General features: G+C 45.5%; 1 protein-coding gene across 1 annotated transcript in view; it reads right to left on the bottom strand.

Moving 5' to 3' along the window:
* The window catches only part of LOC117391745 (monoacylglycerol lipase ABHD2-like), a 61,627-nt gene that overhangs the window by 14,861 nt on the left and 32,286 nt on the right, over positions 1–14,480 (bottom strand). The window contains exons 8-9 of the mRNA XM_033989654.2: positions 3,342–3,443; positions 3,011–3,080 (exon numbers count right to left, since the gene is read on the bottom strand). Coding sequence (XP_033845545.1) covers positions 3,011–3,080; positions 3,342–3,443 — 172 coding nt within the window. The remainder of the gene's footprint in view (positions 1–3,010; positions 3,081–3,341; positions 3,444–14,480) is intronic.

The raw sequence follows: 14,480 nt of genomic DNA, 5'->3' as shown, positions 1-14,480 counted from the left end.
ATGGGGCCGAGAACTGAGCCCTGCGGAAGACCACATGTGACAGGAAGAAGCCTGGACCTACTTCCACCCAACAGAACCCATTCTGTCCTGTCAAGACAGGTAGGACTGGAACCACTGTAATACAGTTCCCGACAAGCCAATGGTGTTGTGGAGGCAATCTGGGAGAATGGTATGATCCAGTGTCAAACGCTGCAGTCAGATCGAGGAAAATGAGCAGAGATGGTGAACCTGCATCAGCTGTCATCAGTAGGTCATTTGTCACCCTGAGCAGAGCTATTTCCGTGCTGTGGGCTGAATGAAAGCCTGACTGGAACCTCTCAATCGAGCAATTTCGCTTGATGTAGTTCTGAATTTGGGAGGCTGCTACCTTCTCTAGGACTTTGACAGAAAGGTGAGATTTGAAATAGGCCTGTAGTTAGCAAGCACCTCTGGATCTAATGAGGCCTTCTTTAGGATGTACAGGATGACCACAGCTTTAAGGGAAGATGGGATGTGTCCAATTTGTAATGAGAGGTTCACAATCCGTTCAATGATTGAGCTGACCATGGGAATGAGCAGAGCTGTTGGACTCTCATTCCTCTCAGAGTTTCTTCAATGTGGCTCTTTGCCATCTCTCCCATACTGTACTGTGGTTTCAAACTCCCAGACTCCCAGAGTAAGCTGGGGATCGAAGGAGATTGGGAGGAAGGACTGTGCATTGATGAGCGGATATTGTTCACTTTAGATCTAAAAAAGTCAATGAAGCTGTTGCATCGCTCCTCAGTGGCCTCTGTGGAGGAAGACTGCTGTGGTTTTAGGAGGTAATTTATGGTAGCAAACAGCTGCTTCGAGTTGCCAATGTTTTTATTGATTTGATTAGAATAAAACTGACATCGTGTATCCTTTAGGGACTTACAGTAGGCCCTTTGGTGGTCTTGCAAGGCAAGCTTGAAAACAGTAAGTCCAGACGTTCTAAAACGGCGTTTCAGGGCACAACCAGCCCTTTTCATTTGCCGTAGTTCCGGTGTATACCGGGGGCAGAGCGTTCAAAACTGACTTCACGTGTCCGGAAAGATATTTGGTGCTTAGGTCTATTGTTAGACAGTTGGAACGTGAAGGCCATAGAGACCACCTTGTGGTCAGATACACCCAGATCATAGACCTCTAAGCTTTTAATAGGGGCCAAGTCAGTTATGACCAGGTCTAAGGTGTGCCCCCTAGTGTGTGTGTGTGTGTGTGGGGGGGGGGGGGCTTCACATGCTGCTGGAGGCCAAGACAGTCTAGTAGACCCAGAAATTCTGTTGCACGGTTACAGGATGGGTTGTCAACATGAATATTTACATCCCCAACCATAACAATGTTGGTTGACATAGAACAGAGCGATGTAAGCAAGTCATGCATTTCAGGAAGAAATAAGGAATGTGGTTTGTTTGGGCGATATATAAGCAGCACTGTCATTGAGTATTGAGGTTTGTATTTGAAGGCTAAACACTCCATGGAGGCAAAGTCAGGCAGTGGCAGGGGAGAAAGTTTCAGGTCAGTCCGATGGATGATGGCCAAGCCACCCCCACGTCCAGAGCTGCAGGCTTTCTCCATATAGTTGTAGCCCTGGGGACAAGCTTCGTTTAGCACAGAATAATCCCCTGGTTTGTGCCAAGTTTCAACCAAGCACATAAAATCCAGTCTTTTATCCAAAATGTGATTATGAATAAGAAGGGATTTATTTGTAAGGGATTGTGTGTTAAATAATTCCATAGTAGCAGGAGAAAGAGTTGTCTGATGACTGGGATGTAGGGTGGAGGTAGCCGCCAATTTAGACTGAGCAGCTGAAAGACGGAGTATTTCAACACAATGCCTGGAGCAGTTGTAGCTAGCCCGGCACTAGCTATGGCTACTCAGCTGGCGTTCGTCTTCACGGTGTAGTTTGCAGACAAACAAAACAGACGGCAAACTGTCCGTAATGCAGACCAGCAGGACAAGACGATCAACTAGGCATCCAATGTGATGGTAACAGGCAGCATACAGCTAGTAAGTACTAAATCAGATTAAATCGAATGGGGAAAAGCGGCGAACAATCAACGCCTGCGTCCTCTCCCACATCGCACATCTTCCAAAGTTAGCATGCTAGTTGTTATTTGCTAGTCTCAAGATGAGTGAAAGGCAGGGAAGAGGGACATAATGTTCTTTGCTCATGATGCCATCTATTTTGTGAAGTGTACCAGTCTTTCCTGCAACAAAACAACACCACAACATGATGCTGTCACCCCCCTCTTTTCATTATGGCCAGTTCAATTTTAGTTTTGTCAGGCCATAGGACATCTCTCCAAAAATGAAAGTGCCCCTCTCTCTGTGTGCATTTGTAAACTGGTCCGACCAAAGCACATTCATCTCTGGGACATAACCCGTCTCCTTCCTTTGATGGCTAGACATTCCCATGGTGTTAATACGTGTGCATAACTGTTTGAACAGATTAACATGGGTGCAATTTCCAGATGCCTGAAGGTGCCAAGAATGAACTAGACAGTCCACAATTCTCTTCCTTCTTGGCCGATTTCTGTTGACTTTCCCATGATGTAACACAAAGTGCTTCAGGTGTGCTTTCAAATACACCTGCATGTGTGTCTCAAATTAACTAAAATGTTGTCAATAAACCCATCAGAAGCTTCCAAAGACTGGCATCATCATCATCAGGATTTTCCCAAAGTGTTTAAATGCACAGTAGTCTGTATGTAAACTTCTGACTTTGAAGAAAGTAATGACAAATTGTCTAAGAAAGTTCCTCTCTCTCATCATTCTGGCATTTAGAAAATAGAAATAATGTTGGTAATCATAATTGACTTAAAACAGGAAAAGTTTAGTCTGATTTCATGTCAGACAGTGAGAAAAAAGGCGTATGTGTCTTTTTATATAGTATATGTAAACTTATGGTTTCAACTGTACACAAGTTGTACAGCGATATGAGAGACTGAGAGGACAAGATGAGAACAGCCAAATACATATACATGGACAGAGGCCATGTGAGCAAGCTTACATTGTGGATATAGTGCACGCAGCTCTCCTTCTCATAATACTCTTTGAGAGAACGGTGGCCATGGAACTTCCTGGTCAAAAAGACAAATGAGAATGTTAAAGCAAAATGAGACAAATTTTGATTCAATAAAGATATATTTTGTTTGTTTTGTTTCAATAAAGATATATTGCACAGCCCTTAGAGTGTGTGTGTGTATTGTGGTTCTGGTATGTATTGCACATACCCTATGATGCTGTGTACCTGCAGTATATGAATACTGTGGTCCTGCAGTGTGTCTGCAGTATATGAATACTGTGGTCCTGCAGTGCGCCAGTGCAGTATGATGGTATACCTCATGATGTTGTCATCGATCTGCATGAGGGAGGTGGCTGTGTACAGGCGGCTGAGGTCTGCTTCTATGGGCTTGAGTGAGGCGCCACCGAACAGACTGTGCCTGGAACACACAACAATGCAATACAACAATGTAACACAACGCAGTGTTTCCCTTGATATTATAACGACAGGGCACCCTACCAATAGCGCACCCTGCCCTAACAATCCAATTATGCAGAGTTAATCACTCATCATCAAAATTACTGTCTAATGACCAAATCTGTTCCACTACTCATTAAGAAACTACTGTATTCACAGAAATTCACTACGGATTTTCCCCTCATATTTTGCCTGCATAATCCGGTCCATCATTTTAAGCGATCTGGTCCGGGTTCTGCACTGTACCAAGCCGTTCTGCTCAGGCAACAGTACTAGCACTGCTTTCATAACAAACTCTACAGGGTCAGATGCAGAAACTGTCTCAGCTTAGGAGGAAGTTATACTGGCATCTATAGATGCATAAAATGCATATTAATGGTTAGGGGCACCTTGTAAGTAGACAAATGTTAAGGCCCCAGGCCTGCAGCTCCTCTTACAGCCATAAACATCAAGTACCTGCAGCTGATCCCTGTTTTTCTATGCAAGGCTTGAAACCACAGGTCTCTCCTACGATTGGTGGATTGCTCACAAGTCGGCATCTGATTGGATCCTAGGCCCCGCGTGTGATTCGTGCGACATCCCAGAGTCTGGCCACTCCTGTGTCTCCACCTGTGGCAGCCACTCCTTAGAAGGACCCGCCCCCTGCCACTCCTAGCTGCTGGGTTCAGGAACAGCATGCCACTTTTTGCTCTGTCTGTGTGATACTTGTATCTTTGAGTTTGCAACTGAGACATTTGTAAACCTTTGGTTAGTTCAGAGACTGTTTTGTGTTATTGAAATTTCTATACTTTTGTTTTGCTAGCTGTAATTTAGTTCTACATTGAAAATCACTCTGATAAGAACCTCTTTTTGTTAGTTTTTACCTTACCTTGTTCCTTTTAAATAAATGATAACTTAAATTTTACAATTTTTCATCTTGTTTTGTTACTTGCCTTTTCCCTAGCTGAGCTGGGTCGTACAGCTCAGCTAGGGAAAAGGGGAATTTGCATGGTCATTGTTTTAATGAAAATATCTTTTGAAAGAGAAAATATCTTTCACTTTTGCTTTCTGTCAGGCACCTCTGCTACAAAGTTTTAAGAGGCAGAAGATTGACAGATGGTGTAACCAATCAATCAGAGAGAATGGACTGGTAAATTTTGACTTTAAAATTTGCTAAAATCATGTGTACACTGAACAGGAGGGGTGGCAAAACCCAGTTATAAAAATAACTGCTATACAAGGTCTACTACAGGCATGCCAGCTGTCAATGACACCTGACCAAAATACAGAAGAAATAGCATGCCATAAAAAGAAGCAATTTTACAAAGACAGGGAAGGTCTGTATTTCAAAGTATGATGAACGAACCCTAGGTGTATATATAGTGTTGGGCTTTTACAACACAAAAACAGTACTAAGGAAAAGGTTTGATACTCAACCCTTATTTCGATAATAGCACTATTCTTTACACCACGTGTGTCAAACTCAAGGCCCAGGGACCAAATGTGGCCCACCACGTCATTTTATGTGGCCTGTGAGAAGGTAAATTAAAGGAATGACTCGTGACTTTAATGTGTGCATCGACCATAAACTAATGAGATATTCTCGATAAGTGGAACTGAGAAATATTTGTAAATAATGATTCCAAAATGTTCAGGAAGAGAAAAATTGTCAGCATGGGGGGCAGTTTCAAGAAAAAGGTGAAAGTGAACACAAGTTTGTGCTTCAAGGAGGAAAAACCTTTTTTTTGTGTTACGAGGTGGGACACCAAACACGACGCTAAGTCTTCTAAACTTAGCCTTCAAGAAGAAAAAACAATTGTCCAAGAATTAAAAGGCTGCAAAAGGCTGTTTTTAAGCAGTGTAAAGGTCTGTGAGCAGTGAGCCCCGATACACACTTTGAAAAATGCCAGTTTATCACTGGAATACGCAGTTACACAGACATTGTCCGCTGCAAGAACACATTGTAGAGTGAGTTTATGAAGGTTATACTTTGCAAACTCACGCTACTGTGTGGGTGTTTGCTTTACTAATGGTACGCTCATTTTTTATTCACTGAAGTGTGCTCAAAGTCATGGAGGAAGCCAGTAGAACAGTGCAATGTTAGTGTCGCATATGAGTGTCTTTACATTAGAACAAAATGGTTGAATATGGTTGAATTTAAACCTCAGACGAGGCCTGGACAGATACTAGAGATGTTCGCAGGGGACACTCAGCTTTGAGCGCTGTTGTCGGCACAGACCCAGCTTGAACTCAGTCTCAGCTCAGTCTCCTCCCATTATCCCTGAGCAGTGGGGCTACAAGTAACGAGGGGCACAGCTCTGTCTGAAGCTCTGCTACTCAAGTTAGACTTTAATCTGAGCTTTATTTTAACACAATCCGACTATAGGTAACAGATTTAGTAGGAACTACAACGTGAGCTGATTTTGTACTGTAAAACTAGTCCTTCTCAAACATTACAGTCTAAAGCCAGCTTGCATTAGTTTGTCACCTTCACCTTTTTAGTGAAAGTCAAATACCAAATGGGATAATTTCTTTTGTGGATTTTAGAAAAGGAATAATCTGTTTGTCTGCGATGGAATTCATTTAAATAGATCTGGGGAAAAAACTGCTGATTGACAATATCAAACTAACACTGGAGTCTGCACCTATTAGGCAAGGCAAGTTTATTTGTATAGCACAATTCGTACACAAGGTAATTCAAAGTGCTTTACAGAATAAGAAAGACATTAAAATCACACAAATCAAAACATAAATAATCACAAATAATCATAAATTTACCATTAAAGAGTTTACCAAAAAGAGTGTAGAATAAAAACCTTTCACTCGTATGCACAGCTGAACAGAACCGTTTTGAGCCTGGATTTAAACATTGTCAAAGTAGAGGCCTGTCTCACATCTTCAGGAAGACTGTTCCAGGTTTTAGCTGCATAAAACTTAAATGCTGATTCCCCATATTTTGTCCTGACTCTGGGCACCAGCAGGTGGCCAATCCCTGAAGTCCTCAGTGTGCGAGATGGTTCATATGGCACTAAAATGTCGGAGATGTATTTTGGACCTATGCCATGGAGAGACTTATACACAAGCAGAGCTGCTTTAAAGTCTATTCTTTGCACTACAGGAAGCCAGTGCAGAGACCTGAGCACAGGACTTATGTGCTTGTACTTCCTGGTTCTAGTCAGGACCCGAGCAGCAGCGTTCTGGATGTACTGCAGCTGTGTTAGGGCTCGTTTGGAGAGGCCAGTGAGCAGGCCGTTACAGTAGTCTAACCTACTGGAGACAAATGCATGGATAAGTCTAAGTCTGGCTTTGACAGTATCTCTTTGATTTTTGCAATGTTCTTTAGGTGGTAAAAAGCTGCAGATGTTATTGATTTGATGTGGCTGTTAAAGTTCAAGTCTGAGTCCATTATTACCCCTAGATTTCTAGCCTGAGTTGAAGGTTTTAGAGAGAGAGCCTGGAGGTGACTGCTGACACTTTCTCTATGTTTTTGTGGGCCAAAGATGATGACTTCAGTCTTGTCTGAGTTTAGCAGAAGAAAGTTGTTTTGCATCCACACACTGATCTGTTGGATGCAGTGGCAGAGTGAATCCACTGGTCCATATTCACCGGCTGCCAGTGAGACATAGATCTGAGTGTCATCTGCATAGTTGTGGTAGGACACATTATTGCTGTGTATTAACTGGCCTAACGGCAGCATGTAGAGATTGAACAGCAGGGGTCCCAGCATTGAACCCTGGGGCACCCCACAGGTCAGGGACATTTTATCTGATATACATTTTCCAATTTCAACAAAGTACTCCCTGTTTTCTAAATATGACTTGAACCAGTTTAGTGCAGTACCAGAGATGCCCACCCAGTCCTCTAGTGTCTGTAAGAGGATCCCATGATCAACAGTGTCAAAGGCAGCACTCAGGTTTTAGACACCACCACAGCACTGAGACTGCTCTTATCAAGGTGACTAAAACCTGATTGGAAGACATCAAAGGAGTTGTTAATTTCGAGGAAGTTAATAAGCTGTTGGTAAACAACTTTTTCGAGGACTTTGCCTAAAAACGGCAGATTTGAGATCGGTCGGTAATTGTTCAATATTGTGGCATCAAGACTACTCTTCTTTAGGAGAGGCTTGATAACCGCAGTTTTCAAAGCGCTTGGGAATGTTCCAGATTGAAGTGACATATTAACTATGAGAGTGAGTGGTGATGGCAAACTGTTGAGCACAGACTTTAGAAATTTAGTGGGTAACATATCGAGGCAGCATGTAGATGAACTCAGACTGGTGACAATAATAATAATAATAAATTTTATTTATATAGCGCTTTTCAGGACATTCAAAGTCGCTTCACAGTAGATACAATAATAAAATATCACAAAATTTACAACATAAAATGAAACATTAAAAGCGATTTTGAACAGGTGAGTTTTGAGTTTTTTCTTGAAGGTGGGGAGGTCAGAGCAGTCACGGAGGGGTTTAGGTAGTGAGTTCCAGAGGGTGGGGGCAGCGATGGAGAAGGCTCTGTCCCCCCAGGTTCGGAGCTTGGTCCTACAGGGCAGGGACAGGAGGTTGGAGCTGGAGGAGCGGAGGGAGCGAGATGGAGTGTGGTGGTGGAGCAGGTCTGTGAGGTAAGGAGGGGCCAGGTTGTGGAGAGCTTTGAATGTGATAAGAAGGATTTTGAAGTGTATGCGCTGAGGGACGGGGAGCCAGTGGAGCTTGTGGAGGACAGGAGTGATGTGTTCACGTGAGCGGGTGAGGAGGCGGGCAGCGGAGTTCTGAATGTACTGTAGTCTGTTGAGGGTTTTGGATGGTGTACCGTAGAGGATGCTATTGCAGTAGTCGATTCTGGATGTAATGAATGCATGGATGAGAGTTTCAGCGGCAGAGAAGGTGAGTGACGGGCGGAGACGGGCTATGTTTTTGAGGTGAAAGAATGCAGTCCAGGTTATGTGCTTGACGTGGGGTTCAAATGAAAGAGTGGGGTCGAGGAGCACACCGAGATTACGGATGAGTGAGGATGGAGAGAGTGTGGTGTTGTCAAAGTGCAGGGTTAAGTGTTGTGAGGATTTGGCGATGTTGTGTGGACCGATGATGATGAAGTCTGTTTTGTCGCTGTTAAGTTTGAGGAAGTTGTGATTCATCCAGTTTTTGATGTATGTTAGGCAGTGGGTGAGAGTGGAGTGGATTGTGGGGTTGATGGATGTTGTGGAGATGTAAAGTTGGATGTCGTCAGTGTAGCAGTGAAAACGGAGACCGTGACGACGAATGATGTTGCCGAGGGGGAGGATGTAGAGAATAAAGAGGAGAGGACCAAGCACCGAACCTTGGGGGGCTCCCTGCTGCAGGAGGGCTATGGAAGAGGAGCAATGGTTGAAGTGAATGAACTGTTGCCAGTTTGTGAGGTAGGACTGGAGCCAGAGGAGAGCAGAGCCGGTGATGCTGAGTGAGTTTTTGAGGCGGAACAGGAGGATGGAGTGGCTGATTGTGTCAAAGGCTGCAGTGAGGTCCAAGAGGATGAGGATGGAGAGGTGGCCAGAGTCGGAGGAGAGGAGGAGATCATTTGTAACTTTGAGCAGAGCTGTTTCGGTGCTGTGTTTGGGACGGAAGCCGGACTGGAAGGGTTCATAGAGAGTTTGAGGTGAGGTGGGTTTAAAGTTGGGCGGCGACGACATGTTCCAGGATTTTAGACAGAAAGAGGAGGTTGGATATGGGACGGAAATTTGCACAGTTATCAGGGTCAAGGTTGGGTTTTTTGAGGATGGGGGTGATGGCAGCCAGCTTGAGAGACTGTGGGACAGAACCGGAGGAGAGGGAGGAGTTTATGATTTGGGTGATCAGTGGAGAGAGTACAGGAAGACAGGCTTTGATGAGAGGAGAGGGAATGGGATCCAGGGAGGATGTAGAATGTTTAATGCCGGAAAAAAGTTTTGTCAGGTGAGCAGGGGAAATGGGTGTGAAGTGAGAGAGCTGTTGAAGGGGCGGAGGAGGATCAGGTGGAGCAGTGTGGGAGGAGGAGAGGTCTAATGAACTGTAAATGGAATCTATTTTGGACTGAAAGAAGGATTGAAATTGATTGCATTTGTCAGTGGTGAAGGAAGATGAGGTGTTGTAGTTGGGTTTTAGGAGTGTGTTTATTGTGGAAAAGAGAGCTTTGGGGTTATTGGAGCCGGAGTGGATGAGGGAGTACTATTTGGACCGGACAGAGTTTAGTGTGTCTTTATATTGCTGTATGTAGTCTGTGTAGATTTGGAGATGGACAGTTAAACCAGATTTCTTGTACAGTCTCTCAAGCTGGCGCTTACGGGACTTCATTTGATGGAGCTCAGGGGTGTACCAGGGGGCAGTATGGGTGAAGGAGACGGTTTTAGTTTTGGTGGGGGCCAGTTCGTCAAGACAGGAGGAGAGGGTGTTATTGTAGTGAGAAACAAGTTCAGAAGGGTTTTCAGACAGAGAGGGAGGGGAGGTAGCCAGTTTGGAGGAGAGTAGAACAGAAAGAGCTTGAGTGTCAATGGATTTTATATTTCTGAAAGTTATTGTGCGTTTTGCTTTATGGGCTGTGAGGGGAATTTGTATGTTAAAGGTTATGGCAAGGTGGTCAGATATGCAGAGGTTATGGCTTGAAAGATTGTTTATTGTGGGACCAGTGGAGCAAACTAGATCAAGAATGTGACCGTGAGTGTGAGTGGGGAAATTGACATATTGAGTGATGTTGAAGCATTGAAGAAGGTCCATGAATTCAGCAGCGGGTTTGGAGTTGACATTGTCTATGTGGAAATTAAAGTCACCAAGCAGAAGGATGGAGGATGATATGGCACTTAGTCAGAAAGTCTGTGAGGTCTGGAAGGAATGAGGGGTTGGGCTTCGGGGGGCGGTAAATAACAGCAGTTACAAGTGGAGATGGACTGGACAGTTTGAAAGCAGTATATTCAAATGTGTGAAAGTTTGAGAGAAAGAGGGGGGTTAATTTAATGTTTAAAAAAAAAAAAAAAAAGAACGGGGGTTTTCAATGAACGAGAAACCGGGGGGTGTGGTCTGATTGACCAAAACCTGGCATAAAACTATGGACTATTTCTCCCTCAAACAGAGAAAATCCAGTTTATTGTCAGTGATGTGCTCATTTAAGATGAGTCCCTTGTTGCTGAGGGAGCGGGTGTTGAGGAGGGAGAAGTTCAGATGGTGTGAGTTGGCGGTGTGTTGTGATGCGCGTGGAACAGGGCGGAGGTTGGACCGACTCACGTGTAGGTTGTTGTGATGACGTAATGCGGAGGTATCAGAGCGGTGGGACCAGATGGACGAGATGGCATTTTCAGATGAGCTGTGATAGAAAAAAGTACGTCCCGATCCCCGATGTGGAGGACGGGAGCTGCGGAGGAGTCCAAGCTGTTGAAGAGAAGCAGCGCAGTCCGGGAGGCAGCGGTTGTTGAGCCGGCAGAGGGTAGAGGCGGAGTACTGTAGCAGCAGCGGCATCCTCAGACCAGTGAATGCTAGCAGGAAGCTAGCATCTAGGCGCTGAATACCGGCACGATGTGGCTGAAGTTGTAATCCAAGAAGGCAAATGAAGCTCCCGAGAGTCCACAGGATGTATACTGTCGCCAAGCGAAGAGTCTGGTGGGAGGCTGAAGCCTGGGATCCAGTCCGAGGACGTGGTGTCGGCATAGGGGAGTGTGTATCACTGGAGGGCTATGGAGGCAGCCGGGCACTCGTCCCGCCGTATTGAACACACCGGGATCGCAGAATCCAGGGCGTACAATCAGCCGGACTGAGGCCAGAAAGATGACACAGTGAGGGACACTACTCAAGATTGATCTGTACAGGACAGACACGTTGGAAAGGAGCCGTAGAGTGTAACATCCACAGGACAGGAGCTCCGAGCAGGCGCGGGAAAGGTGGACCGAGCTGGTGGGACAGGAGCTGGTGCTTGACAGGGGCTCTGAGCTGATGGTAAAGGAGCTCCAAGTTGGCAGGACAGGTGCTCCGAGTTGGCGGGACAGGTGCTCCGAGTTGGCGGGACAGGTGCTCCGAGTTGGCGGGACAGGTGCTCCGAGTTGTCGGGACAGGTGCTCCGACTTGGCGGGACAGGTGCTCCGAGCTCCGACTTGGCGGGACAGGTGCTCCGACTTGGCGGGACAGGAGCTCCGACTTGGCGGGACAGGAGCTCCGACTTGGCGGGACAGGAGCTCCGACTTGGCGGGACAGGAGCTCCGACTTGGCGGGACAGGAGCTCCGACTTGGCGGGACAGGAGCTCCGACTTGGCGGGACAGGAGCTCCGAGCTTGGCGGGACAGGAGCTCCGAGCTTGGCGGGACAGGAGCTCCGAGCTTGGCGGGACAGGAGCTCCGAGCTTGGCAGGACAGGGGCGTCTCAGCTCAGGTAAGCAAAATGTTCCAAAAAGATAGCCCTGACGATCAGGTCATTACTGCTCTGAAGTATTTAAGGTGTATAGTGCAAGATCATAAGCAGGGTAGAACAGGGTAGAGCAAATCTCACAGAATCATGGACAGAGCGGCAGCCAGTGTGCGCCAGCATCCGCCATCTTAAGATTGTCGTATTTTAAAGGAGACAAATGCAAATAGCTCTTCGGAAAACCCAACTCTTTTCTCTACAGGTTAGTCTCTCCTTACAATCTCTTGGACAGTTTTGTCAGTTACAGGTGCAAAGTGAGTCAGCTCTAAGTATCTAGGTGGCTGCTGAGGTGTTATTTGCGTTGTGGAATTTATGGCATTTTTAATGCCCTGAACCTTGTCATTAAAGAATACTGCAAACTCATTGCACTTAGATGTGGAAATTAGTTCTAACGGCAGTGGAACTGGGGGGTTTGTTAATCTGTTTACCGTTGCAAACAGGACACGAGAGTTGTTACTACAACTTCCAATAATGTCAGAAAAATACCTTTGCCTTGTTCTACATAAACTGTGGTTGTACATGTGCATTTTTTCTCTGTAAATCTCATAATGAACCTGGAGCTTTGACTTGCGCCTTTCCTGCTCGGCCCTCTGGCACTCCCCTTTTCTGTGCCCTGACCGAGTCATCATTCCCCCATGGCGCTTTCTGCTTATCTTTAACCATTTTAACCTTCATCGGGGCAATGGTGTCCAGAACATTCAAAACACTCGAAGTTACAGAGTTCAACAAATCATCAACATTAGAACATGAGGTATTTTCAAAGTGTATCATTTCCATGAACAGTGCACTTGTTTTATCATTTATGTGTCTCCTTCGAACAACTGCAGGACCAGCCGCTGGTTTGGGAATAACAGACACGTCAAAAAAGACACAAAAATGATCAGACAGAGCAACATCCACCACATTGACATTTGAAATATTTACTCCTTTTGTAATAAGCAGGTCCAGAGTGTGTCCTCTGTTGTGGGTGGGCTTGCTGACATGCTGAGTCAGACCAAAGGTTTCAAGGACAGAACGGAGTTCTTTAGCGTTTCTGTCAAACACATTATCCACATGTACATTAAAATCACCTGTAATGACTAAACCATCAAAGTCTGTACATATGACTAAAAGCATCTCAGTAAAATCATCAATAAAACTCACAGCGCTGCGGAGGTTTGTATATGACTAAGTAGAGTATGGGGGGGGATTGCTTTAGCTCCATTTTAAATGAAACATACTCAAAAGATGAAAACACCACAAATGACAATGTGTGAGTAACTAAAATATCTCTAAAAAATGCACACACACCTCCACCTTTTTTGTTTAGTCATGTTTCAGATTCAAATTTGAAGTTGGGTGGAGTTGAATCCACTAGAATTGCAGTACCTGTGTTTTTGTCGAGCCATGTTTCAGTTAAAAACATAAAATCAAGATTAAAAGTAGTAGTAGTAGTAGTAGTCTTCTTACAGGGAATGTGAACTAAATGTCTCTGATTGGACAGTCTCACTGTTCTTCTGTTAATAGTTCTACGTGGTGTAACTGTAGATATAGCTCCATCACAGGGCTTCAGCATGATATTATCTTTATCATGACTATGTCCTGAGACAGCAGAGGCCCTGTGTGTTCTAGCTCTTGTTGATAACAGCTCTGGGGGAGGGCAGGGAAGGGCGAGCTGGGGAGAGTTTGGGTGAGGGACCAGGTGAGCGATAAAGAGGAGCAGGGGGGAATTTGGGTGAGGGTGAGGGACCAGGTGAAGGCCGAGAAGGCTGAGCAGGGGGGAGTTTCGGTGAAAGACGAGGGGGGATAGGTGGGTACAGAGAAGAGTTCAGCATAGTTGATGCCATAACTCTCGATTCCGCGATATTGGGTGTGAGGGGAGCCATCTTAATTTCTGATCTGATGAGACTTTCTAGATGGTCGGGAAGGGCCATAGGTGAAGGTGGGGAGGAAAAGGAGAGTGAGGAGTCCCTAGAGGGAGTAGATGTAGCAAAGGGGACCCAGGGCTGGTCTGTGGGCAGGGGAGGTGATGTGGGTGCTGCTACGACTGAAACCTCTGCTGGGGCTGTCACAGACAGGTTCAAGGCCTGTGATGTGGGCCCTGGGGGAAATGATGCTGGAGATGCATCCTTCACTTTTGAAGGTGGTGGTGGTGATTTGTTCTCTTGGGGAGGTGGTGGTGCTGCTGAATCTTTCGCTGGGGAAGATGGTTGTGCTGCTGGTGGTGACTCCTTTCACTGGAGGAGGTGGTGGTTGTAGTTGTGGTGCTGCTGGTGGTGCTGACACATTGGCTCGGTCTCTGGTTGGTGCAGCAGGAATGCTTCTCTCATTCCTCTTTTCTCTCACTGGCCCAGGACCCTGTCCGGGCCGGTGCCTCAGAGCGTGGAGGAGGTTATCCGTCAGCACTCTCACTCCACCTCTGCTCATTAACATCAACATCAGTCTTTGACAGTGGTAAAAATCTGTTTGTAAGTTGTATTTTGGGTGATGTAACTATATTAGCATTGCCTCTTATCACTTGAAATTCTTGTCTTTACAAAGTTTTGGAAAAGACACCGTATCACTCAGGTTTAAGTTGAAAGTAGCCGTTTTTTCACTCTCTTCTCTCTCTCTTCTCTTCTGCTTACCACTGGAAGTCACAGGGAG

Source organism: Periophthalmus magnuspinnatus, chromosome 3 (assembly GCF_009829125.3).
Source record: "Periophthalmus magnuspinnatus isolate fPerMag1 chromosome 3, fPerMag1.2.pri, whole genome shotgun sequence".
NCBI classification, from domain to species: Eukaryota; Metazoa; Chordata; class Actinopteri; order Gobiiformes; family Gobiidae; genus Periophthalmus; species Periophthalmus magnuspinnatus.
Note: the sequence above shows the minus strand (reverse complement) of the source record. Positions and strands in the feature narration are given on the sequence as shown.